The sequence below is a fragment of the Mya arenaria genome, chromosome 3 (genome assembly GCF_026914265.1).
Source record: "Mya arenaria isolate MELC-2E11 chromosome 3, ASM2691426v1".
NCBI lineage: Eukaryota > Metazoa > Mollusca > Bivalvia > Myida > Myidae > Mya > Mya arenaria.
This window is the reverse complement of record NC_069124.1, coordinates 13,664,386-13,691,529: the sequence shown is the minus strand read 5'-3', so window position 1 is coordinate 13,691,529 and position 27,144 is coordinate 13,664,386. Positions and strand designations below refer to the sequence as shown.

Sequence of the window (27,144 nt, the reverse complement as noted above, 5' to 3'; positions counted from 1 at the left end):
CAGGGGAATTACTCTTATTAGCTGTTTCGGGAAGCTTTTTACTAACGTTATTAACGAAAGACTGAAAACGTGGTCGGCAAAATATGACAAAATCACAGATGCTCAATTCGGGTTTAAAGGAGGTCATAGCACAACGGACGCTATATTTATACTTCAAAATATCGTAGAGATGTACCTTAACGAACGGAAAAACGTGTATGCTGCGTACGTCGACTACTCCAAGTGTTTCGACAGGATATATAGGGATGGACTCTGGTTTAAGTTGATTAAGGAGGGAATAGACGGTAAAATATTAAAGATTGTCCGGTCTATGTACAGCACGGTCAAATCGTGCATAAAACACAAAAATAACCTCTCGGAATTCTTTGACAGTGGAGTAGGCCTTTTCCAGGGGGAGATAACCTCGCCGATAATGTTTTGCCTATTCGTAAATCACATCGAGATACAGATGCAACAGAATATTAACGCAGGACTTACGCTAGATGAACTGACAATTTTTCTCATTATGTTTGCAGACGATTGTGTCTTATTAAGTGAAACTGCAGAAGGATTACAATGCCATTTAGACTGCTTAAGGGATTACTGCGATAAATGGAGGCTTAAAGTAAATGTTGACAAAACAAAGATCATGATCTTTAAACGAGGTGGTCGAGGTCGAAATAATACTGACTTTGTGTATAACGGTGAACTGATTGAGATTGTTGACACTTTTTGCTACCTAGGATTTAATATTAGCTCAAACGGTAAATTTCGAAAAGGAATAGACGCTATAGCTAATAAAGCGATAAAATCGGTGATGTCACTTAAAAGCATTACGGCTGGAGGTTATATACCAGTCAATATACATTTTGATTTATTTGATGCATATGTATTGCCTGTACTTGAATACTGCTCTGAATTGTGGGGGTTTGCCACGGCTGACAATCTTGAACGTATTCACAGGAAATATTTAAAGCAGATACTTAATGTTAAAATTACAACCAATAATCTTTCATTGTATGGAGAAACTGGTCGTTTCCCTTTGATGATACATAGGAAATTGAGAATTGTTAAATATTGGTTTAAACTGATGAATAGTTACAACACTAATTGTATATTATATGCAACATATTGTAAATTAATGAATGATTGTGTTAAAGGGCGAACGAACTGGTTGAGTAATGTGACACGGCTGTTACAATCAACGGGTTTCAATGAGATATGGCTATATAGAGATTCTGTTGTTAATATACCATGTTTTATAAACCAATTCAAATTGAGACTAAATGATATTTATGTTTCGCAGTGGTTAGAAGGTTTAAATAAATCATCAAGTCTTGTGTTATTTAGTGCTATGAATACAACATTTGCAATGTCTCCATATTTATTTTTAGTTGACAATGTAAAACACAGACATGCTTTAAGCAAACTAAGACTTTCATCACACAGACTCAGGATCGAGGACGGACGTTACCGAAATATACCAAGAAATGAGAGGAAATGTGAACTCTGTACCTCTAATGACATTGAAGACGAATACCACTTTGTGTTAATATGTGACAAATATGTACACTTACGGGAACAATATATACCGGGCTTTTATTTTAATAGACCAAGTGTGTATAAACTTGTGCAACTATTGAACACTACCAAGAAGACTTTGCTACACAGATTAGCGATATTTATTCTTAAAGCAAATGAACATAGAGATGCTTATTTAAACGTTCCGGGATAAGAAATTTACTCTCATGAAAATTATGTTAATATATGTACTCTAACTTTGCTAATATTTGCTCAATTGCTTTTTGTTTACTCCATTTATGTTATCATATGTATTGTATGTGCATGCATTACTAAATATTCCTAATGTTTATGATCATAAGCTGTATATGCTTGTATCTAAATAAATATTCTGTTCTGTTCTGTATATTCGTCATTAAAGTGCTTGTATTATGTTCCTTCGGAGCACTTGAATATCGCTTATTGACTCTTGAAAATAGAACACCGCTTAAGCTGATGGAAGAGGGCATTGACACCGTGTTGCGCGTACCATTGATGTCAATAAGCAAACTCGATAAAAATACAATCTTTTTGTGCGTATCTTTTCACTCCGAAGGAGAGCATTCCTTAAATGTATTTATATGCTTCAAATCTGACATTGAATTGACTGTTTGAAACGAATTTAAATCCAGAGTGTAATGTTTGGAATATATCGATATCATAAATTGTATGAATCAAGAATGTAATTTTTGGAATAAAATGTTTAACAGGTTAATGTTATTGCAAACTCAAGAGATTTTTAATTGTTTGTGCCTTGCTTTGCAGAATGGTTTCTAATTAAATGTTTTTTGTAGATTGAGTAAGATTGCCGGAGACAGACTAACGACAGACAACCCTAACATTACAGATCTTAGCAATCCGAACAGACCTCTGAAACTTGGTGAAAAATACTGAGAACTTTATGACAATGAGTGGAACAATGCGTTTGAATGTTTGACCGAGAGTGGCTACACTGAGGTTGAAGCGATTGAGACACTGCACCTCACATTATTGGTACGAGTTTGGTTTTTCTAACTTACTTACTTGATGTGCCATTCCCTCATTTATCATTCAATCACGAAAAACCTTGTGCGGCAAATGCATAGTTAACAACGAACGATATAAAAAAAAATCATACATTTTTTTATATTTTTTTCTTCATACAGACAGTTAAAATGAAAAAAGTGTTATACAACTATTATCGAATTCGTATGCTTACAATTTTTGTATTACAAAGTTTCCAAGGGGAATTATTATTATTATCATTTAATAATTTACAATTTTCCCTCCATTAGAATGTATTTGAGTTTTGCGAGAAGAAAGCCAGTCAGATACTTAAAAAAAACAGATGATGCTGTTAACCTACTTTTTGATGAACACCGGAAGTCTGCAGTGCTCAAGGGGATACGACTTGCATTTATTTGTTTTTCTGTTTCCCCCCTGAAATATAATATTACTAAAACACGGCTTATGGACAAGCGTTCAGAAGTGTCGTATCACACACTGTTATCTGATTACGTACCAAACTGTCTTAAAGCAAATCTACTTTCACAATACTGCGCAAAATAAATAAGGTCTTGTACCTAGCTTGCGTACAGATACATTGCATTCGACCCTTGGTTAAATGGAATATGGACTTTATGCAAACAGACAAAATGATACAACCACACACATCAAACGAGTAATATGATATTCTCTAGTTATGCAATTTCTTTGTAAGTTTTACATATAATCAATTATTTAAACTTTGTTTCTGCAACTTTCCTTATTATCAACCTATTCTCCAAGGATGTATGACGACTCTTTTTATACAATTTATTTGCTTCCCAGAACGTTCCTTTACACCTGACGATTTCCCGTGAACAGGTACACAAAATTAGTAACATTAAACAGAGCGTTGTTACAAGACAACATATACAACATCTACTACAACAACTCCTCCTCCGACTACTACTACTACTACTACTACCACTACTTGTACTACTACTTCTGCTACTGCTACTGCAACTGCAACTGCTACTGCAACTGCTACTACTACTACTACTACTACTACTACTACTACTACTACTACTACTACTACTACTACTACTACTACTACTACTACTACTACTACTACTACTACTACTACTACTACTACTACTACTACTACTACTACTACTACTACTTCTGCTACTGCTACTACTACTACTACAACTACTACTACTACTACTACTTCTACTACTACTTCTACTACTACTACTACTACTACTACTACTACTACTACTACTACTACTACTACTACTACTACTACTACTACTACTACTACTTCTACTACTACTACTACTACTACTACTACTACTACTACTACTACTACTACTACTACTACTACTACTACTACTACTACTACTACTACTACTACTTCTACTACTACTACTACTACTACTCCTACTACTACTACTACTACTACTACTACTACTACTACTACTACTACTACTACTACTACTACTACTACTACTACTACTACTACTACTACTGTTTTCAAAGTCACAGTTCCCGATCTTCATTGCTTGCGTTTATAATTTTAACCAGATTGTTGTTATTCGTATGTTTTTCTTTTTCAATTGAAGCTGCAAAATATTGTAAAAAGCAGTTGACTTTAGAAGACATGCAGCTTCATCAAAGATGTGAACCTAGCAGAAAAAGTTACGTCGATAAAACCGAACCGGAAAATTATAAGGAAGCTGGCTGTAAGTACACTGTATCATGCTCAAATGACTTAAACTCACTACGGTTATTACAACATTAAGACTTGGTAATAAACTTAGATAATGTGGAAAAGCTATCACAACTGTGTTCAACAACTGTTATTCTATTAGTACAATATGTTTAACGAGTTGTGGGCCAAACAAAGTATTTTGTATTTCACGTGATCAACAAATACCACTTTATCTAAATTAACAGGAATCAAAACACGTAAAAGTTGAAGAACAAATGACGAAAGTGAGAAAAGAATTTTCACAGTCTATAGTGTTAATCGTGCAAAGGGTGAGTGGATGTTTTGGCATTTTTGGGCTGTTGATATGGCCGCCACGTCTTCAAACTAAAGACAATTGGTTTGTCTTTATTACATAGGCTTACATGGAGGCAAGCTGGCGAAAACAGTGTGTACATGGCCTCAAACTTTTCATTCTACAGTGTCTTTACATCGGTTGGATGATGGTCGTTCAAAGTCCACTTATGAGTTTTAAAACGGCTTTGCGATGCGACAAGTTTGATTCAAATCTTTTCAAACAATACACCTGTACAGAATCAACAGTTAAAATATAACAAAGTAAATCACGATTGCACGTGTGCAAAACACTTACGCGATGTGAATTATATATTAATTTTATTCAGCCATTTTCAATATATACTATTAATTGGCATTCTGGCATTAAAAATGTCGACGTTTTTTAACCTAACAGTATTAAGGCAATTGTTTGTGATGATGGAGTCAAATAGCCGCCAATGGCATTGTTACGTAGCGCCTCAGCCCAAAGCGAAACAAACAAAGACTTTTAATACGTTACAGCATTATTTTGATTATAGACTTAAATTCCAAATTTACAATCTAAGATGAACACTATCCAGATCTTTGTATGGAAATGTATACAGTCTAAATATTTGTATTAAAATGCGCGCAATCCTCTAAGAAAATCTGCCTCTAACATTTTGAAATGCTGATTTAAACTTTCCCACATTCTGATTTGAAACAAGGCAAATATTAACATTCATGTACTTCACTAAAATGTTCATCACTTAAGTTATTTGCAATATAAATAAAACCTAGTCGAGACATTTGAAATCCAACAATCAATTATTGAAAAAAAATAACCAATTTAAATATAAACTACATCATCAATTAAAATCATATTTAATAATTAGTTACACATATATAAGGCAATATAGGCCACTATGTTATTGTAAGTGCATTGGCAGATTTGTATTTATTTGAAATTTACTGTTGATGTACTGTTGGTATTTTATGTTTTTGTCATAGTATTTGTTATATTTATTAAACTTAGTATGAACTTTCATTTGAAAGGTATTAACTGCACATGTGTTGTTATAATAACATTGTTTTTATTTGAGATTGACAATTTATTTGCTGCTGATCTAGGGCTGTTCAGAGGTTATACAATTCTATGTGTTATACACTTTATATGTTAATTCAATTAATGGTACGTATTGATAATGGCTTAATAGAATGAACATATAATTCACATCGCGTACGTGCAATCGTGATTTATTTTGTTATATTTCATGTCTTATTTATTGTACTAAATAAAATTTCGGCTTCATCGGCACTTCCGAAAACATTTCAAATCACTGTATAACTGTTTTCTATCTAGGTAGATATCTATACTTTTATTCCTACTGATTGCAAACACTTGACTTCATTTACATCATATTTAATTCAACTACTTAATCGCTAATGGCGCACAATTTAAATACTTTAAAATAATCTAATGGAAAGGAATTGAATGTTTGTTTTTTATCGATTATCTAAAAAGCACAGGACATGGTATTAAGGGAAGCATTTGACAGCGAGACGTCGTTTTCCTTCCCAACATGAGAGTTCTTGTACTATCGCATTTCCTCGGTTGTAAAATTTGGCTCTCATACAAGCCCACGTGTTACAATCGTATTCAGCAACCGGTATCCAATCCTCAGTGATCGACGACCAGTCTTCTAAAATCCTATACGTGCACTCCGCTAAACTGCTCTCATTTCCGTTACACTTAACCTTGGTTATAAACAAATCCAACTGTCCAGGAAATCTTTTAATAATGTCGACCTCATTTTCAGCATCAGTACCATTCAAAAGCAGGCTGCCGTGTCCATAGCCAAGCTGTTTACATACGATGGCTGCAAGTTTTTGTCGTTCTTCTATAACGGAATCGCGTAGGCATATTGCACCCTCTTTATCATCTATGATGAACACAACAAGCCCACTATCTTTATCCGTTCCATTTACAAGGGCAAAAGAAAAACCTGTATTTAAAAAAAATGATAACGTAGTTATTATAATGCGTACTAAAAACGAAATATTAGGAGATACTAGTTGATGACTTTCATTTTTCAGAAAGATAAATGTAAAATTAAAATATTAGTATACAAAGAAGACCAGACATCGGTACGCCGCAACCTTGTATGTGTGGAATGCAAAGGAAATATAAGTAGATAGCAGAAGATGACTTGAATTGGTCAGAATGGTAGATGTTTGCAAATGAAATAAATATCATGATAAGTAAACAAAAGAAAAAAAGAAAAACGGCATGGTTGCAGCCATAAAAAAGGTTAAGTACCCGTCTCGTTGTAACAATATATTACAAGTATTCAATGATTTAAAACTGTAATAAAGGTTTATAACTGACATTGGTCAAAAATATAAATCTTTGCAGATATACCATTAACATAATTAGTATACAAAGAACACTAAAATCAACATAACTGCAGCCGAAACATACTAAAACACACGTAGCTGAAATAACCCGTATATTACCGTGATCTAAAATCATCCCAAATACTCGAAGCCAAAAAGTAAGCGTACGTTCCCATAGCCAACAATAAGCTTCATTACCCACAACTAATATAAAACTTATTGTTTGCCTATAATAAAATCAAGTACCCGTTGCCTACAAAAATATTATGTATAAGCGTAACTCAAACTAAGCTTAAATACCTGACGATCTAAACCAAGCTTAAAAACCGTAGCATAGAACAACGCTAAGTAAGCTTAGCCTAAACTATTAAATACCCGTTGCCTAGAATAAAATTAAGAACCCGTAGCGTAAACTAAGCTTTAATACCCATATCCACAAATAAGGTTAAGAACCCGTAGCCAAGAATAATCGTAAGTATCCTAAGCCAGCTTAAGTACCCATGACCTTAACTAAGCTTAAATACCAGTATCCAAAAGTATTCATAGCCAACAATTAAGCTTAAGTACCCGTTTTGTTGAAACAGTAAACTGCAGGTATTTTGTTTTCATCGCAAGACCCAACTAAGCCCCAATCGTTTTTTTCACAATTTCCCAGGTACTCTTCGGTTCCCTTGCAAGCAATATTCGCTAACCATGGAACTCCTAGTTTATAATTGTAAGAAACAAACATTTTGAAATGTTTCATTTTCTAAAATATTAAAATCGATATATTAACTCTTTACAATCTCATACTACAAACATTTTATCATCAAGATGCAATGCTATTTAAACAATATATTATCATTGATAACCAAAGTCAGAGATATTTTTGGACCGGAAAACCTTTCGACTCATTCGAGATTTGATTAAACAGTCGAACCCCTTTGGCTCGAACTCGCTTTGCTCGAATTCTTCTTTGGCTTGAACTATATGTCACGGACTAATTTCTTTATACTGCGATGTAAGGCTTGGCTCGAATTTTTAGAGGCTCGAGGTATTTTCGCCGGTCCCTGGGAGTTCAAGCCAACGGGATTTGATTGTAGTTAAATATTTGATATACCTAGAAGTGGGACTGTTGAATATTTTGTATGCCTTGAATGGAAGTACGCAGATCCACCTTTATAGCCCATCTCCTTGCAAATTACTGTCGCTTCTGCATCATCAAAACCATTAGCGCAGACAAAGCCCGAATTATCAAAATGTCTAGTGGTAACTTTTCCAGATCGATGTATCTTTAATTCATAATCTGTAAAAAACGCATTGAGAATTCTTTGTTTATGAAAAACCAGTAGAGACAAATACATTTCGAGTAAACAGCAAATCAATTAGCACAAAAAGCTGTATATCATTGAATCGCACTTCGAACAAACGTTATTAAAACTTTAGCGAACGTTTTGATAAGGAGACACGTGTGCACTATTTGAATCGAATCTGAAGACAAGTGTCTAAATGACAATGTAGAAAATTGTGCAAGTAACAAACGGTATGCGTTTAGATGATCAAACGTGAGAACGACCAAAACGTAAACATTGAACACACCTTCATTTTCAGGAAGATTCGAGCAGGCTACAGAGGCGTAATGTCCACTGGTGCAGTTGGGAAAGTACTTGACATAATCGCATTCGAGTAGGTCTGACTCAATTCCAGTGCATTTGATATTGCTATATACAATATCATATTCCATTCGTCCGAAAGCGGAGCAGCATATGCTTTTCCCGAAGGCGAACCCAAAGGATCGACAAACTGCCTGAGCGGCAAGGTCATCGAACTTTTCCGCACACACAAGGTGAAAGTTATCCCTGTCCCATACTTGAATAGCGCCAAATGTCGCGTTGGGTTGGATACGGACTTGTAACGATAACAGTCATATGTAAGAAAATCAAAATGAATATACCTTTTCGATAATTAATAATAATTTCATATAAACGCATATTGCGACGATTCAAAAATATACAATTGTTATTATTAAATATAGATTAGAACATACTTTTTTTCTTTTTAATTGCAAAGACGTATATTTAAAAAATATAAAAAATATAAAAAAAATCTCACTAGAGGAACAGGGTCCCAACATGGGGTACTTTCTCAGACCTTCATTTTCTAATTATAAACTAAAGAGGTGCACTAGTTGAATAATCTTATGCAATATAGCACACATTTTATTTTAGTCGTACCTTGATCTGTACAGAAAACATACGGCAGGCAGGATAGATATAACTTTGCATACTTTGGATTTTTTTTATGGGCAACAAAGAACTGTCCCGGACAGGAGAATATAGACTTTTCATCACCACTGCATTCTATTTCTCTCAGCCACAAAGGACCTACAAAGTCAAAAGTTTAAACACACATATAAGATCAAACCACCATTTAAGATGTTGGTCACGTTATTAAAATATACTAATTGTTAAAATTGTTACTCTTTGTTTTTGACATTATCGTAAAATGTTATTAAACATAATTACAGAAATGATAAAGTGAATGAAAACAACTATGCCTGAACTATTAAAATCTAAAAACAACAATACTGTTAGTATTGTACCTGTTCCTAATGGTTTGACAACCATGCTACCAGCAAGACCGTCTTTAAAACCCAATTGCCGACAGGCTACCCTGGCGTCCATATTGGTCCAGTCACTATCGCAGATAACGCCCCACTCCCCGTTAACAGAAACCTTCACCATTCCTGCGTTTGTGGATGTTTCTGTTAAAAGTTGTATATCGACACCTACAACAGGCATGGGCGACCAGGAAATTACCTTATACGTTTAGACAAAGTGGACGTTTGTTGTCATCTCACACACTTTCAACTGAAGACTCGACCCGCCATTTAAACTTTAAACATTTTAACTAACACAGTGAATTTATTATCTGATCATTCAGGATAATTTATAATAAAGTTGTTGTATGGCTTTTTATTCAAAAGTCAAAACTATTTACCCAAGGTCGGGAAAGGACAAAATTCTTTGGACTATTGACCAACAAGCCAAATGTCTAATTATATGACATTGTATTTTGTGAGAAGTATTTACACTAAAAGTATCATAAAAATGCCGCTGTGCAGCTAAAAGTGTACCGGGCAACGGTAATTAGTAGTTTAAATTATATTCCCGAGTGGCTTGCATTGTAACTAGAAAAATATAAACAAACAAGCGCGAACATTAAAGCACAGTTTATAATATTATATAATATGATATAGACATACTCTGGATGTTTTAACGATCATCGTTTTTGATTAATTGCAAATAAATTGTATGCTATTTCTGTTAAATTTCTGCGATAAAGCTATGCAATAAAAACGAAACAACAACAATAAAAAACCGACAAGATGTGCAGCTACCAAATATTGATCGGACATATAACCCAAATCTATTACCCGGTGAATAATGTTCTATTTGTCCAAATGAGTCTTTGAAATAAGAGGACGTTGACATTGTGGTACTTGTCATAACTGTGAATGAACTGTTTCTATCAAACCGAAAACTTCTATTTACAATGTTTGGATGTAGTTTGTGCATTTGAAGAATATCTTTTTCAGAATGTAATCTATAGAAGTACCTTTAGCAATACCATTTAGTAATGCATATTACGTCAATCTATCTTGATTTATTTAATTGCTTGTATGTATTGATCTTAAATTATTTAATTGTATTTATAAATCCATTTCGTACCATTTATAATGATCTATGTTTGCCAACAGATATATACAACTGACAACACACATTTTGATATTCAGTCATGCGGTCATACATTTGTAGCTGATCTATAAAATACAACTTGTGAAACAAATATCCTAGTTCAATAACTCATTCAGAACATGTATTCTGTTTGTCAATAGTGATTGAGATATTTTAAATATTTTAAACATACTTTTATGTTATTTATTTAGACTAAATCAATGGAAAATACAGGGAAAAGCCCAATAGCCTAAAATGTAAACACACACTAAACATAATAAACATGACGGCGAATTACAACTACATTGTGTAATATTACATTTCTATCAACATGTCATCAAATGGTAAACGTTGTGTTAAGACTAAGTAAGACCTCTCTGAGGGCTACCATTTGGATCAAAATACGTATGCAGCAATTGCTATACCTGTTCCATTTGTACAATGCACTTGTGCGGCGCTGCGAAGGTCCCTAAATGAGTGATCTTTCCAGGGAGGAGGTGTTTCATCAAATTTGCAATTTTCAATGTGTCCTTCTGTTCCATCACATTTCACTTTTGACATCCAGTAAGGGTATCTTGGAGCTTTTGTTATAAATAACATAATTTATATAAAACATTTGAAACTGAAGAGACAATTCCATTTGCTAAAAGTGTTAACAAGATCATGTCAAAAGGCACAAACATGAAGGCTAAACAAACAACCTGCACACCGAAACAGGGTCACACACATTACACAAGACATCTTTCTTGGTAAATGTTGGGGTTATTTTGATTTGAGTCGTCGCTACAGTCGTCGGTAACTCATTATTTATTTAACGGTATACCTGCATAAAGGGGCCCGAGGGCGACTCCTGTTTTATAACCCTGCTGTTGACACATGACTTGGGCGTCATTATTGTCCCAATCTTCAGGGTAGATAACCCCCTTTATTCCGTCTTTCTCCACATACACTATTGAAGGTGACATATCAACAGGAAGGACCTTAATTCCTGCAGTGTAAAAATACATGCAAAAAGTGATCATATTTCTGATTTTAAATGTGGTTCGATCGTTAAAGTTTCGAAACATACACAGACAAATCATATAATAGACTGAGAGACTGGATAAAAAATATTGATTCGTCTCTGATATCGTCGGCCCACTAATAAACAGCAAACAGCTGCAAGACCGTAAGAAGTACACTGAAGTGCCTCACTCACATATACGGTGAACAGTTCAAAGTATGCTAAAAAACTTTTCTCAGTTGTTATTAATTATTTATACTAATAGGGGTACGCCCCTGTTTGAAAAGAAAACATTGAACAATTACCTTGATTTGATTGTCTTAAAAAGTATAGATTATTGCACTTCAATATTACATGTTATCTACAATTAGTCATACTGTTTGTTCGAAATGTTTGAATGTTCTGTTGCAATTTTAAATGTCATGTTGTTTCCGATGTCGATACCTGTGTTTCCAATAGGGAATATGGAGCAGACAATAGAAGAGTATTCGTAGGTCTTAGTTAACCGCCCGTAACATTTTCCATCTCGTCCATAGCAGGGATTTACGGTGGTTAAGTTTCCCTGGTTTACCTTTACGTAGTCACAGTCAGCAAAATTAGTTTCATTTCCACTACAATTAAATTGGTGGAAAATGGGAATGCGCTTTGATCCAAATAATCCTGGAAAAAAAATTGCACTATAAATAACCTGTTAAGAAAGTTGCTATAACCTCCGAATTTATTCTGGTTATTGAATATACAAATAAATATCGATATTGAAAATAATACATTACGCTTCAAAGCAGCACGTGCTTTTCAAAGGTCTGAGCTAGTACACTTGTATTCACTTAAACAAATTACCTAACGGTAGGAGTTTACTGTAAGAAAATCCCAGTTCCCGACACACGACCAATGCCTCCCTTTCGCCGAAGCTGGTAGGGCTCATGGTTAACCATCTTGATAGGGGACAACAGCCGGGATGATACACTTCCACGACACCGGCAATCATGGTGTCGTTCTCCCAACCGCCAGAAATACGCACTGTTTGTATACAGCAATATGCAATTAGAGTAAATACATTTGAGAAAAGAGTTGCCTGAAAACACAGAGTACATCATACTAGACAATAAAGGTAAGTGCTACACTGTCTATTTGTATGCATTAGTTTGTGGACCTTTGTTATATTAATTGATCGCGACAGGTAAGAAAATAAATAACTATGGAAAATTATGAATATGTAAGAAAAAATAACAGAGACACTGTAAATGAAAAGAAGTAACTTTCTTTTATGTCTTTGGGTGAATATGGAGTATTATCAGTTAAAGAAAAGTAGTGTTAATGATAAGTTCACTGCAAACTGCTTAAGGACTCATTTTAAGATCAACTGTAGTACTTCCCTTTCATCAAAACTGAGTATCTCACTTTTGAAACAGTAAATTATGCCAAAAAATAATATAAACTTAAAAAAGATTGCATATCATATCATTATGGTTGTCTTGTGTAATATCACTACTTACCATTTATTTATTGAAATAAAAATCCCATTTTTCAAGCGTTTTTTTTTATTGTATTTAAACTTTGTTATACGAATTTGCCTGAAAACCCACGCAACAACTTAGCAGTAAACTAAAATACCCCCAAACATGTCTAATGTAAAAACAAAGCGTGGTTTGATGCATTCATGCCCTGTTCAAGTAAAGAAACACATTGCATTAACTGTAATTCGCAACTAGTACAACTATGTATTTCTATGAAAGTCATGAAATCAAATACGATATTCAAATGAAATCAGCAAAATATCCTCTTTACACAGAACTAAATAACTACACTGTGAACACAATAACTTGGTACACTGTGGACAAAATGAATTACTACACTTCGAACAAAATAAATAAGTGCATTGTGGACCAAATGAATAACTGCACTTGGAACAAAATAAATACATGTAAGTACACCGTGAACAAATTGAAAAACTACATTTTGAACAAATATATAAGTACACCCTGGACAAATATAATATAAGTACATTGTGTACGAAAATAAATAAGTGCACTGTGGACTAACTGAATAACTGCACTTGGAACAAATGAATAACTTCACTTGGAACAAAATAAATACATGTAAGTACACCGTGAACAAATTGAAAAACTACATTTGGAACAAATATATAAGTACACCCTGGACAAATATAATATAAGTACATTGTGTACAAAAATAAATAAGTACATTGTGGGTGAATATAAATAACTACACTTTATACGAAATGAATAACTAGACTGTGTACGAAAATAAATACTTACACTTTCGACAAGATGAATTACTAGACTGTGTATGAAAATAAATAACTACACTATGGAAAAAATGAATAATTTTACTGTGTACGATAGTTAAAAACTACACTGTGAAAAAATTAAGTAAGTACTCTGTGAACAAAAATGAATAAAAACACTGTTGACGAAAATAAAAAAAATAATCTTTTATGCTTTGCGATGAAATATGGAGTTTTATCAGTGAAAGAACAACAGTGAAAATATCAATTTGATATTTTCACTGCAAAATTAGGAGTGAACATATCAACTTTTAGAACTACTTTTAAAATCCATTGCAGTTACTTCCCCATGATCAAACAGAACACTTCACTTTGAACCAGAGAATATCGGCAAACAAATATTTATAATTTAAAAAAAAATGTTACACAATTTAAAATGAAGATATATTCGGAAATTCACAACTAACCGTTAATAAGAAAAAATGTTAATCCCGTTTTCCAAACGTTTCCTTGACCTTGAAGCTGAATGGTCGAACATTTGTTTTTATACCAAACAAATTACAGACGAAAACAACCGTTCAAACATAAATATAATGTTATATCATCGTTCAAATGTATTTTGAACTGTTTGGCGTTTTAATACGTAAAACGTTCTTCCCGGGTAATTCACACACCAATTTACAGATTAACTGATATTTTTATTACCCCACCCACGCCTCAAAATTTGTCAACAACCTGTTGTTGGCCTCATCATTTCCTGGAAAACGACCTGTCTTCAAGCGAAACAGACAAGTCTTTGACAGTAATATGACTGAATATCCATGTATCATGAAACACACTCTAAAACTAAGAGAATTTTTTTATATCCAACGAATATCCGCATTTGTTTTGCTAACACATTCGACCTTTCAAATTTTTATTCAATAAATGGCGGCATAGTAAGTTGGTTATGTATTCATGTCCCGGTTAAAATAAAAGTGTTTTCGTTATTGTTTGGAACACCAATAGAACTTCATTGATAACTGTTCATAAAATATTTGCACTGCGAGAGAATAATAAACAATAAAAAAGAATATCAGAGAACTTTTTCTCAACAAACCGGAAATAGGAAATATAACTAGATATAGAAAACAACGGTATATGGAGAAATAAAGAGCATTAAAAGAACATCTACGCCCAGACTACAGATTAAACACTTGAAAAGTCATGTTTAAAAGGTGCATAACTAATACTTCTAGACATAGATTTTCATTTACATGGCTAGCGCATTAACTATGAAAAGTAATCACTCAACTCTTTTAAGAAAACGTACCATTTTTATAGCACACAACACCAGCAGCACTATTCTCTTGCAGGCATTTGGAATCGTCTTTGAAGGACCAGGAACACGAGAAAATGGATCTTTGGTGGTAGGAACACGAGAAGCTTACAGCTAGCATAGTCCGGTCACCATTTGGATATATCCTGGTTTTGGTTTATAAACGATTTAATTAATGATTTATATAATGTCTTATACAATCTAACGCATATATTGAGTTTGAATTATGTAATTTATTCAGATGAAGAGTGAAAAGCCAAATCTCAAACCAATATTGTTCCTATATTATAGCGAAGTGTATCAAAATACACTCAAATAAGAGATTTCCTACGGACAGGAGTTGTATTTCCATTATATGGTCGTGTTTTCGCTGTCTTTTAACTTTTAAAGCTTGCGGATCAAACTTTCCATATCAAATTTCCTGCTTTTCCAGAATATTTGGGGAAAAGGCGACATTGTGGAGGAAACCAAATACAAACATGGATTTAATAATAACAGGAGGCCATCTTGCACCGATCCTTATGAAAAAAGTCAATTACTCGCTTACCTAATGGAATTTCTTATCCTTGGGATTATTTTCCATCAAAAACCAGCGTTATCCCACCACTAAGCAACGTAACCTCAATCTCTTCAACTCGTTCCGATTTTCATCGAACTTTTGATACTTTTTCATACAGGTAATGTAATGTATTATATTTATTTTCAGAACTGGTAGAAATGATTTTGTAAAATAATACATATTCACAATCAGCATACACCTGAGAGCAAAAGTCCCTTGCACTGTACTGTATATACACCATACTATCTATCTGATGCATTAACTACATAACGTTGGACACAAAAATCACAAAACGTATACCTGCCCTGTCCACCGTTGAATCCGAAAAGCCTGCAGGTACGGCTAGATGGATCTCTCCATAACCGAGTCCCCCACAGACTTTCACAGAATGTGTAATTATTGTTGTCGACTTGAATCTCAACCACACCGGAGTTTGATGTACCGTTCATTCGTACAGTAGGTTCTGAGGAAACAGATGCTAGTGCTTTATTTATATGATTATATCATATTGTACAAATAATTTTAACAAGTAAATGCAAGCATGTCAATGAAAACAAGAAAGTAAAAATTGTTACAATGACTAAGTGACAGCAATGCATTACGAAAATATCAGAATGTTGATTAATTTATAAGATAGTGCAGTTAAAAATAAACTGGGGTAAAGTTATTTTTCGTCCTGGAATTAATGTTAAATATAACAGTATCACGCACTGATCTGGTTGTAGCATAGAACTCCGGCATTGTACCGACGCTCCTTGCAACGCCCTTCTCTGTCATATTTGCATTCCAATATCGATCTCTCATTGCCCGCACAAGAAATATTTGGACGCGCTGAATTTCGAGGGTTCAAAGGTAAATGGAGCCAACTTCTAATTTCAAACATTTGAAGAAAAACGCAAATAAATGAAATAATTTCTTATTCTGAAAGAAATGTGTGCTTTTTGCCTAGTCTAATTAAAATGACCATTCATGTTGCAAACCTATGAAGTGATGCTGCACAAACAACATTTGTGCACTTTAAAAAAAACGCAAAGCCTACAAACTATAAATTTGAAGGGGCAAAAGGTGCTTGTTGTAGTTGGTACTGTTAAAAATGGTTGCTGCAAGAAGTAAAAGGTACCAACTGCAGATAGGACCTTTTGCCGCTATACTTTTTCTTTAGATTTGTGTATGTTTAGAAGCAAAAGGTGTAAAATGTAATTTTTACGCTATGAGTGTAAAGAATGTACAGTACAAGTCGAATCTGTAAATACAATATCAATCAACATATTGTTATTGTCCCTTTATCTTGATATTATGTTAAGAAAAAAACTTGAGCACATTTTACTTAGGTATTTTATTTTTTCATTCTAAATGTCTAAACTGTACACAAATATATACATGTTTTGTGACACAATGAACAAGTGAATAGAAATAATACTTTTGTAAGTTATGCACACAAACAAAACAGTTTTTATTTCCAACTTCTAGGTAGTTTTTATGTGAACATTATCGCTTACACTATTGCTCACCATTGGCGGTTAATGCATAATTACACGATCTCTTTCATCAATCACTTTCATCACTGCCAATCACAGATGGAGTAGGGAGCTAGACTTTTAATAAATTTAATCAAAATAGCAATATTTTACAGTAATTTTATCAATCAATATATGCTAGAAGGTTTGCTAATAGGCGATGATGGATAGTAGGCTTCCAACTCTTTTGGATATTTTTCCAGAACTAAAAGAGGCAACAAGTCTTCATGGTGACAGAGATCAGCCACTTTGCTTAAATTGGCTGTTGCTCCATTCTGATAAACTGTTTAGTTCTACTCCTTTTAGAAACCACCAGTATTTCTTTCAATCTTTTTTTACTCAAATTCATAGCTTACACATTATACATTAAGCAACTGTCCACATATTGATTGCGATTTTGCCCGCCACAAGTATCATTCCAAAGTGTCACCTTTTCAACACTTGACATTTTACCTACAATTGTACTTAAATAAAAACAAAAAACAGGCATGTTTCTCACAATAGACTATTTTACCTTGATTTCCATACAAAAAAAAAACTGGAACCGTATCAGAGAAAGAAATGTATAACAATGTTTTCGATTGAACACTACGTGTTGTTGTTAGGACAGCATGCAAATGAAACTTTATATTAATGCATAAAACTGAGGATTGTTTCTCATGTTCTTTTTCTTGACGTACCATCTCTTTCCTCGTTGCATCGTCTAGCTTCACTTCAATTTCAAATGTTCGTAATGGTTACACATCTGGCATTTGTCATTTTTTGTTGGGGCCAACGGGGTGGTGGTTGTGTAAATATGACAAGTTGTATACATTTCTGTAAACAGCTAGTGTAATACAGTATTTGCCAAGTACCTTACACTTTTCAACATAGAGTGCAAACATTATTCTAGTGCTAAGGTATTGTGTGAACTATTTACTTTATGTGACTTTCCTGGTGTAGTGAGATTGTACAGTTGGAAAACTCTCAATATGTTCTCTGTCAAATGGTTCCTTTCTTTATCGCATACCTGCTGGCAGTGTCCTCCCACTCCTATCTAATCCAACACACACCCAAACCTCTTTTGTTATATTGCGTTTTAAACTATCGTTTTGCCGATATCCAGTGTTTTCGAAACATAATTTCTACAAACCCTGCAAGTTCCCACTTCATTTTTAAAGAAATAAGAGTTCCTGCCTTTTCATATTATTTCTGGCTCTTTGTTTTAAATATGACTCCGAATAAACTGTCTGTTGTTCTCATAATCTCTGACTGCATAGTCTGTTTGAAACATTTCATTAATAATGGTGTATACAATCTGTTTGAATCTGGCTGCTTTTATAACATTCGATGTTCCTAATTGTTTATTGAAAACTCGTTTACGACTAAAACGTTAACGTCATACTTTTTGGCGTGTTAGTATAAATGTCGACTGTATTTTTGTCGCTTTGAATGTGCCCTTCATGTTCCAAAGCAACTGTTTCCCGTCAGTTGTCATACTCATGGTCAACAACACTTTAATAATGTATGCATGAAACCTAATTTTATTGGTAAAAGGTTCCAAGTTCCTTTTCACTAGAAACAATTAAAATGTTTTTGCATTGAATGTACCAAGTGCACATGGAACCTTTAAACTAAACAAATCTTTTTACAAAGAAGTTGGCCCAAACAATTCTTTCAATTTTACCCATATAATGAATGAACTTGAGCTCGAAAAATTTAACACATATACAGCGTGACTTGTATAGGTGAACCCCCCACAAAAAGTCATATTGGACTAAAACTGAAGTCAGCACCATTTACCTTTGAACCCTCGATTTGAAATTTTTTCAGAGCTCACGTTCAAAGCCATTCCATTCTGAAACATAAACAATAATTATATTGAAGGTAAAGGAAGGAAGGAAAATATTTCGGATACAAGAATAATATTTTATTATGTCATAATTTTTTTTTTACACACAGTTAATTTTTGAAAACGACATTTCCCTGTACTCTCTATTGTATAATGAGCCTTCCGGCACAAACCGGTACCTTGAACCCAAGCTGCCTGCACACAACGTTGGCATCTTTTCTACCAAACCCATCAGCACAAAGGCTATTCCACTTTCCATTTTCATAAAATTGAACCACACCAAGGAAGTCTTTGCCACCTGTGATGCGCACTAGATACAAACAAGAAAGTTAAAGGCTTCAAAACAATTTGCAATATGTTATCTGCATGACTTGCGTGTTAAATGAGTCGTATTTACAATTATATAGGTAATTGGATTGTATATGCAAATTGGTACATTCAGAGAAGACTATGCTTAGTGAAATGCAGATTGTTGAACCTTTCTGAAAATACGAATCGTAATTTGCAAGCGTTATCGTAACCAGACAGCCCCTATTCAAAGATGTTTGGCTTGATACATAATATAGTGGAAGTAGTTCCTACCAGACTGCCCCTGATCAAAAAAGTTCGGACTGATATATAATATAGTGGTAGTAGTTCTAACCGGACTGTCCCTGATCAAAGTCGTTTGGACTTATATGCAATATAGTGGTAGTAGTTCTAACCAGACTGTCCCTGATCTAAGAAGTTTGAGCTGATACATTATTTAGTAGTAAACGTTCGGGTCGCATTGCCCCTATTCATAGAAGCTTTGACTGATATATGATATTGTAATAGAGGTTCGAACCTGGCTGCCCCTGTTCTAAGACCATTGGACATAATACAGATGTGAGCCATCCAACCAGACTGTCCCTGACCTTAAAGGCTTGGGCTCGCTCGTATTTGACAACCCAAGTCCTTAACAATCTGGCTTCGTATAAGATATAGTTGCTGTAGTTATTACTTGACTGTCCCGGTCTTAAGAAGTTTGGACAAGTGTATGATATAGTTGTTGTAGTCCTAACGTGAATGCCCCAGTTTTAAGAATTTGAGACTGCTGTTTAATAATGATAAATTATATCAGGACTGGCTCTGAAGTAACAAGCTATGAATAATGTAGAATATAGTGGAAGTTGTTCTAATATGTATAATATAGTTCCAGTGACTATGACATGACTGTCTCTGTTTTAAGGACATGCGGCGCATGTACAATTAGCTTTTATGATTATTAACGCACTGTCCCTGATCAATGAAGCGGTTTGATTCTGTTTAATGGTATTTGTAGTGGGACTTACCAGACTGTCCTTGATCACAAAATACTCAGGTATAAGATATTTGCTAGTAATTACTTACCTTCAGAAGAACCCACCATGTCCATAGATCCTAACAGAAAAAATGCACCGACAAGTGTTGACGTTAAAGCTAGAAGGTTTTGAAATATCATATTGGTTACATGTCTTTTTCCACTTAAAACAAATATACTTTAGAGCGCGTGTTTGTGTTTCACTACCAATCAAAAGTAACAATTGGAATGTTTAGAGTCGGTCTTGTGTAAGATTATTATCTAAATGAATAATTCTTTATTAGGATTAATGCTCATTGAAACTGCCCTTGAGCTTACCTAGCATTTAAAGTTTAGGTCAAATGTCCATCCGTTATTGACACAATGTCTTAACACTTATCACCACGCAAGAAAATGGTTTTAATTTTAAATATTAACATCTCGTGAGCAACGATTTCTTATAATAAGTGTAACAAAATGTGTTTACGAAAACGATTATGCGTATGATTATTCAAAACAACGCTTCATCATTTCGTAAAATGTAATTGTAAAGCATACACAATGCGGTTTGATACGCGTGATTGATGTCACTTAAACACAGATTACTCAAGGAGAAACAGAAATAATTTGTATCATATCTTGATCTACGCGTGTCTGGTATTTGAAATATTTGTTTACACAAGTGTCCTAAAACTAATTCTTTTCAGTGCGAAAAGCTTAAACGGAATCTTTCTTCAAAAAGATCAGTAAACACTGTCACATAAACCAAATAAGAGAAACCCCAACAAAAGATTTTAATATCACTCAAACTTCATGCACACAAGAGAATATGTTGGAAAAATTATTAACAAAGGTATCACTGGTATTGAAAATGATCTGAATGATTTAAGCAGGAATTATCTGCATTGACTTATAAACAACTATAAGATACAAAATCAACTTACATGACCAGTACAGTACCTAACTAACAGCGTTTTCCCTTTAATATAAACTTTACTTTTGTGTAACCGTTTTTTTTTCCTTATAAACAGGACTGCAGGGATCTGTTTAACATTTTGACACCTGAAGTGAGTGCCAAGATAAACGTTTTTATTACAAAAATGGACGAACCAGGACTCTTTTGTTAATTGTTGTTTGTCTTTTGAGTTTTGTTAATTGTATGATTTTGTAGATGATCACATTTTTGAAACAAGTTATATAATTCTATATTTATGTCCATATTCGACTGTTTGTTTTTTTATAGCATTTGATAGAAATGTGTTAAAAATGAGAAAAATTTGTCTAATAATGAAACCAAGCTTAAACTGTTCAGTTGTGAACAGCGTTGTAGATGCACAAGACGTTCGCTAAATAAAGCAGAAATCTCCATTATTTAAGCAAGTGATACTTGTTGAAGTCATGGTTTCAATTCTAAAATTTAACAAATTCATTGTTTCATTCTGTTACGAATTTGTTGTTCAGCTAGTAAAGATAAACATGAAAGCATTATGATACAACGTTAGCAATGTTTAACCTTTCCCAACCAATGAAAAACATATCAATACTTACAGCGAAACTTTTGAATACAGTAAACAATTCAACATGATGGCAATTAAATTGAACATTGTATACTTCAATGACGCTGCATCTGTCTGTCATGTCTGTTTCATATACAATCGTTGTCTTATACAGTACATGTGTATGTGTTCGATTAACCATGTTGATAAAGGAACGAACTAATTGACTATAGTTGTAAATGAATCTATAGTAATTTACATTAGCACATAAAAGTACTGGTGGTATATGTTTTAAACAGTCAGTCTACGAAAATTGTGCAAACATCGTAGTAGCCGGTGACTTTAACATGGGTATTTAATTGTCTGTCTCAAGCCAAATATCTAGGCTTATAACTTCATATAACGATCAACAACTGATTGACTCACCAACCAACTTCACCTAAAGGTCAACCTCAATTATAGATCTTATATTTGTATAATTACCAAATAATATTATTACAAGTTTTGTTCCTGACCCATTTATATCTAATCTTAGATGATGTCATTGTCCTGTTGTTTGTGTTTTAAAATTCGATAAACCTAAAGTTTCCTGTTATAAACGTCGTTATATGTCTGGTTGTTTGGTTATATGATAATAATAATAAATATGATGATTACAGAGATAAATTGGTGATGAAGGACTGGAGTTTTATACAGAAATATGATTTTGACTATGTTGCTAAAACCATTTTATCGTGTGATTCAGTGACTGTTCCCAATAAAATAGCAACAATTAGGCCACATGATATTCCATGGATGAACAATGATATCAGAAAGCTTATAAGAACACGAACCAAACTACACAAACATGCAGAACGCCTCAATACTAATGAAGCATGGAGTAATTTCAAAGATGAAAGAAATGATGTTACCAAAATTATTCAAAAATAAAAATCAGACCACAATTCAAAATAAGTAGATAATTCAAATTCACCAAACATTTCAACAAAGGAACTGCCAAGCAAATCACAAATATATACACGTCAAACCACATTTTGACTTTGTCTATTAACAACATTGAAGCTTCAACAAATGTTGAAAAAGCAACTTTGTTAAATACTTCATTTGTTCTCAATCCTCGCTTAACGATCATAGAATCCACTCTCTGATATTATGACTGTGCCTGGAAGGTCTCTTGAGGACATTATTGTTTCTGAAAAGAATGTGAAGGATGCTTTTAGTTGTATGGATCCTTCAAAGGCTAGTGGCCCAGATCTCATCAACCCGTGACTCATTAGTGAAGGAGCATGTGTTCTGGCGGCTCCATTGTCAACTCTTCTCTCCAATCTCATTGATTCCTCCACATTTCCATCGCATTGGGAACTTGCAAATGTTACTCCTATATTCAAGAAGTCTGATCCTTCCAAGCCCTCAAACAATCGTCCTGTCTTAGCTATTCAGGCAAGCTAATGGAGCGCTGTATTCACAAAAGGCTTTACAATTACGTTGTAAGCAACAATCGCAATACATCTCATCAGTCTGGCTTTATCAAAGGGGACTCTACAGTAAATCAACTTATTTTCTTCCCTAATGAAGTATGTCAAGCTCTTGATGAGGAAACGCAGGTGAGGGCGGTATTTTGTGATATATCTAAGGCTTCGATCAAGTCTGAAATAAAGGCCTTATTCACAAACTGTCTTCTTTCGGCATCAGAGGGAATCTTTTCAACTGGTTTACGGAGTGCCTCAGGGCTCTATTCTCAGTCCTTTTCTTTTTCTCATTTATATAAACGACATCGTTGATGATATTGAAGCTAACGTTCGTTTGTTTGCAGATGATACTAGCCTGTACATCGTAGTCGAGACACCTGAAGCTTCAGCTGCTGTCATCAATTCTGATCTTCAGAAACTAACAACTTGGTCAACTAAATGGCTTGTCACGTTCAATCCTTCTTAAACAGAATCAATTATGTTCTCTAGGAAACGTGATAAAGGGATTCACCCCCTTTGTTTTTACTTCAATATTAAGTGTTCGTTCACACAAACATATCGGTCTCTGTCTTTCTGATGATGCTAAATGGAAAGATCATAAATGGAAAGATCATATCATTTCCGTTCTCGACAAAACTTGGAAGAGATTGGGTATCATGTGTTCCCTTTAATTAATACTTTCTCGTGCATGCCTTGATTTTTTTTTATAAAGGCTTCATAAGACCCATTTTGGAGTATTGGGACGTTGTCATGGACACCTATAGTTTTAAATAACAGAGTGAAATTGAGGCAAGTCAGACCGAAGCAGCGAGGATAGTAACCGTGTAACATACAGTGTCTTATGTCTGATTTGAAGTGGGACACTCTTGCAATTACAAGGAAACAAACATAGGCCTGTTCTTTTTCAAAATATGTGCAAATGAAATACGCCCGAATATCTATCGTCCTTGATTCACAACCAGGTTCAGGTGAGATATCCACTAAGAAACTTTGAAAACGTTCCCCTACCAGTTTGTCGAACCCAGTCAGGTGCGTCATCATTTCTTCCTGCTACAGTTCAAGTTTGAAACTCCCTTTCAATAGCAACAAGACAATCGGAAACAGTCCAATCTTTTATATACAACCTTTAAACACACTCGACAAAATCATCTCCACTTTACAATGTTTGTTCGCGCCGCAACCAAATCATGCATTGACGTCAAAGACTCGGATGTAGTTCGCTTAACTAATGATATTAACAGAAAAAAATATCATTGACTCCTTTATGTGCATGCACCGAAATTGAAGATGCTTCCCTTTTTCTCATGATATGCCCTTTATACTCCACCCATAGACAGCGATGTTTCAATGACCTTTCTTGTTCACCAACCATTCATAACTTACTTTTCGGTGACGATCGCTTAACTTTTGAACAAAACAGGGGCATATTTTTGTGTGTGCAGAGGTTTATTACAAGTTCAGGAAGATTCGATGCTTGAATGGGTCTGTTTGGATATGATAGTGTCCGGTGTCGGGGGCAATGTGTCATGCATGAGATGATAAACCTATTATATAGCTACATGTGTTAGAAATGATATCAGTATACCAGCAAATATAAAAAGCATCTTATTTTAAGCATCTTGATCGGATTTGAATATCATAAGTTTATTGAACTAAATAACTATAAGGAAAGGAATTTACATAAGTATTAAGTAACTTGTTTTCCAATCCTTATTCTTTGTATTGTTGTTAAAATACCTTGTATATGTAAATTTGAAATAAATACCTCATAGTACTAAAAAATGTTTGAATATTCCGATATTTACATAGTTAAGCGATAATAGGTTGAAAAACTTACTGTTGTCCCTTGAATGTCTCCATAGTTATTGTATGCTTTTTGGGCGACTTAAAGTAATTGCTTAATATCACTGTGCATTCATGTTCATATAGGAGCTAGATATATTAATCGAATTTATCGATTAACCTAATGAAATCTTCTGTGTGACAAACGTTTAATTATTTTTTCCATGTAAAAACGATTTGTTTCTGGTAATCGTAGCTCTCTAAAAATGTGCTTGAGCTCCAGTGATTTTTATCAATTTCAATATACAACATCATAATTCTAAGTTTCAGATAATGTTTAATTAGAATAGTAAGTTCCGTCAACAAGGAGAACTAATTAGAGTTTGGCGTATACAAAAGCCATATCAAGAACCATTGCTAATTATGCCTTTCCTTATCTGATGTGAAATGACTTTCGCGAATTTCGTGACAAGGAGACATTTATAAACCTTTTGGATGTTGTTGTTATGAAGATGTCAATGGCTCACAAGACATGAATTCCATTCTCATTACAGATGTGGAACACCGTTCACTTCCTGTGTATGTTAAATGCCATTGGCTTCATTGTTTTGTTTATTAGAATTACATCGTGTCAGTTGAAATGAAATTATGTTGTTATTTAGTGAACGGATAAGTCATGAACGTGTGCGTTACTCACAAGGCGTATCGTTTCTTGTGCTGGTGCTCCTATGGCTGAAATGCTATACATAAGATCTAATTGAGTATGTCTCTATTTTTTTCTCCAGCAAAATTAATTAAATTCCAGAACAAATGAAAACAACGATACTGAAAGCTTATTTTAAAATGAAAACTTTACATTAATAAAAAGCGTTGTAAGAAGCCTGATTTACGAAATAAGTATATGACCTGTTTACGTCTGTGCCGCCAGATGATATATCATATTGCATTCAGCATCAAAATATAATATAGCTTTCCTAGAATGTTGCAATAGCAGCTTATTGGACAAGTATGAAGATTTCAAACTTCAAACACACATAGATCCAGCCATATTAAGAACGTATGTTTTTTTTCTGGAGTAATCTATGTTTACATGACATCCGTCGCGCATGTCGCATTACAATGACGACAGGATTGTACTTTACAAAATGATGAAGTGTTATTTCGATTAGGCCTAAAAAAATATGTCTGTTTCGGGTAACCCGACCCTACCTATAAAAATGCGCCAACCCTAACTATTTTTTTCCGTTTCTGAGCAAATAAAATATTCGTTAATGAAAAGAGAGTTACGAAGGGCGGATAAATGCAGATTTTAATCAGAATTATTGTTTATTTGATAAAACAAAGTCAGGCAATGACAGTAATGTAGGAAAGACTGCCATGTGCAAGAAAACACTCTGAACTTACGACAGATTTTGATTTTTTTTTTAAGTAAAAAAAAATCCCTACCTACCCTACCTAGAAATTTTGGGAAGGTTACCCTAAACAAACAATTTTTTTTGGCCTTAGTCAAACGCCTATTAATGATTTTAGTGAACATTCTTTGTGACAGTTACCACACGAAAACTTTGCGTACGAATAGTTCAGAGTAAAAGCGTTTAAACATAAACCCCGTTTAATGGCACAGGGTAAACGCCAAAGACATATAACAAAAAAAAACAAAAACAAAACACAAACATCTACCATTGCTATCAGGATATAATGTTTATGACTCCTTTCCTGAAATTAAATGTATTAAGTTAAACTTCAAACACATTGTTGTATTCTAAAGTGCGTATTACTGGCGGTAGGGAGAACAATTCATTGATTGCTGTAGTCGTGGAAAAGAATTTTTCGAATTGTGGTGATTTTAATAAGTGGTAAACTATGAGCTCTACCGGTTTCTACGACAGGGAAGCTCTGGTTGCGTCTCGAGAACTGGGAGTTAAGCATAGCAAACTTTTACCGTTACGTTTTACGATTTACTAAACACCAATTAATAAGCTG

The 27,144-nt window shown here is 34.1% G+C and overlaps 1 protein-coding gene across 5 annotated transcripts; it reads right to left on the bottom strand.

Moving 5' to 3' along the window:
• Window positions 1-5,932: 5,932 nt before the first annotated feature.
• LOC128227285 (scavenger receptor cysteine-rich domain superfamily protein-like) lies at window positions 5,933-20,907 on the bottom strand. 5 transcript variants are annotated; one of them, XM_052937677.1, is made up of 17 exons: window positions 20,754-20,879; window positions 20,486-20,554; window positions 19,294-19,424; window positions 19,066-19,120; window positions 16,478-16,597; window positions 16,067-16,229; window positions 15,202-15,353; window positions 12,482-12,661; window positions 12,086-12,301; window positions 11,462-11,626; window positions 11,064-11,219; window positions 9,504-9,689; window positions 9,136-9,285; window positions 8,501-8,809; window positions 8,022-8,207; window positions 7,490-7,624; window positions 5,933-6,531 (listed from the first exon to the last, which is right to left on the bottom strand). In XM_052937677.1, exons 1-17 carry the CDS (start codon window positions 20,758-20,760, stop codon window positions 6,065-6,067), a joined length of 2,847 nt encoding a protein of 948 aa, XP_052793637.1. In that variant the 5' UTR covers window positions 20,761-20,879; the 3' UTR covers window positions 5,933-6,064. The 5 variants fall into 5 exon arrangements, with proteins under 5 accessions (XP_052793637.1, XP_052793640.1, XP_052793638.1 ...); XM_052937680.1 differs by lacking the exon at window positions 20,486-20,554 and having other exon boundaries at window positions 20,754-20,907; XM_052937678.1 differs by having other exon boundaries at window positions 9,504-9,647; window positions 20,486-20,885.
• Window positions 20,908-27,144: the final 6,237 nt, after the last annotated feature.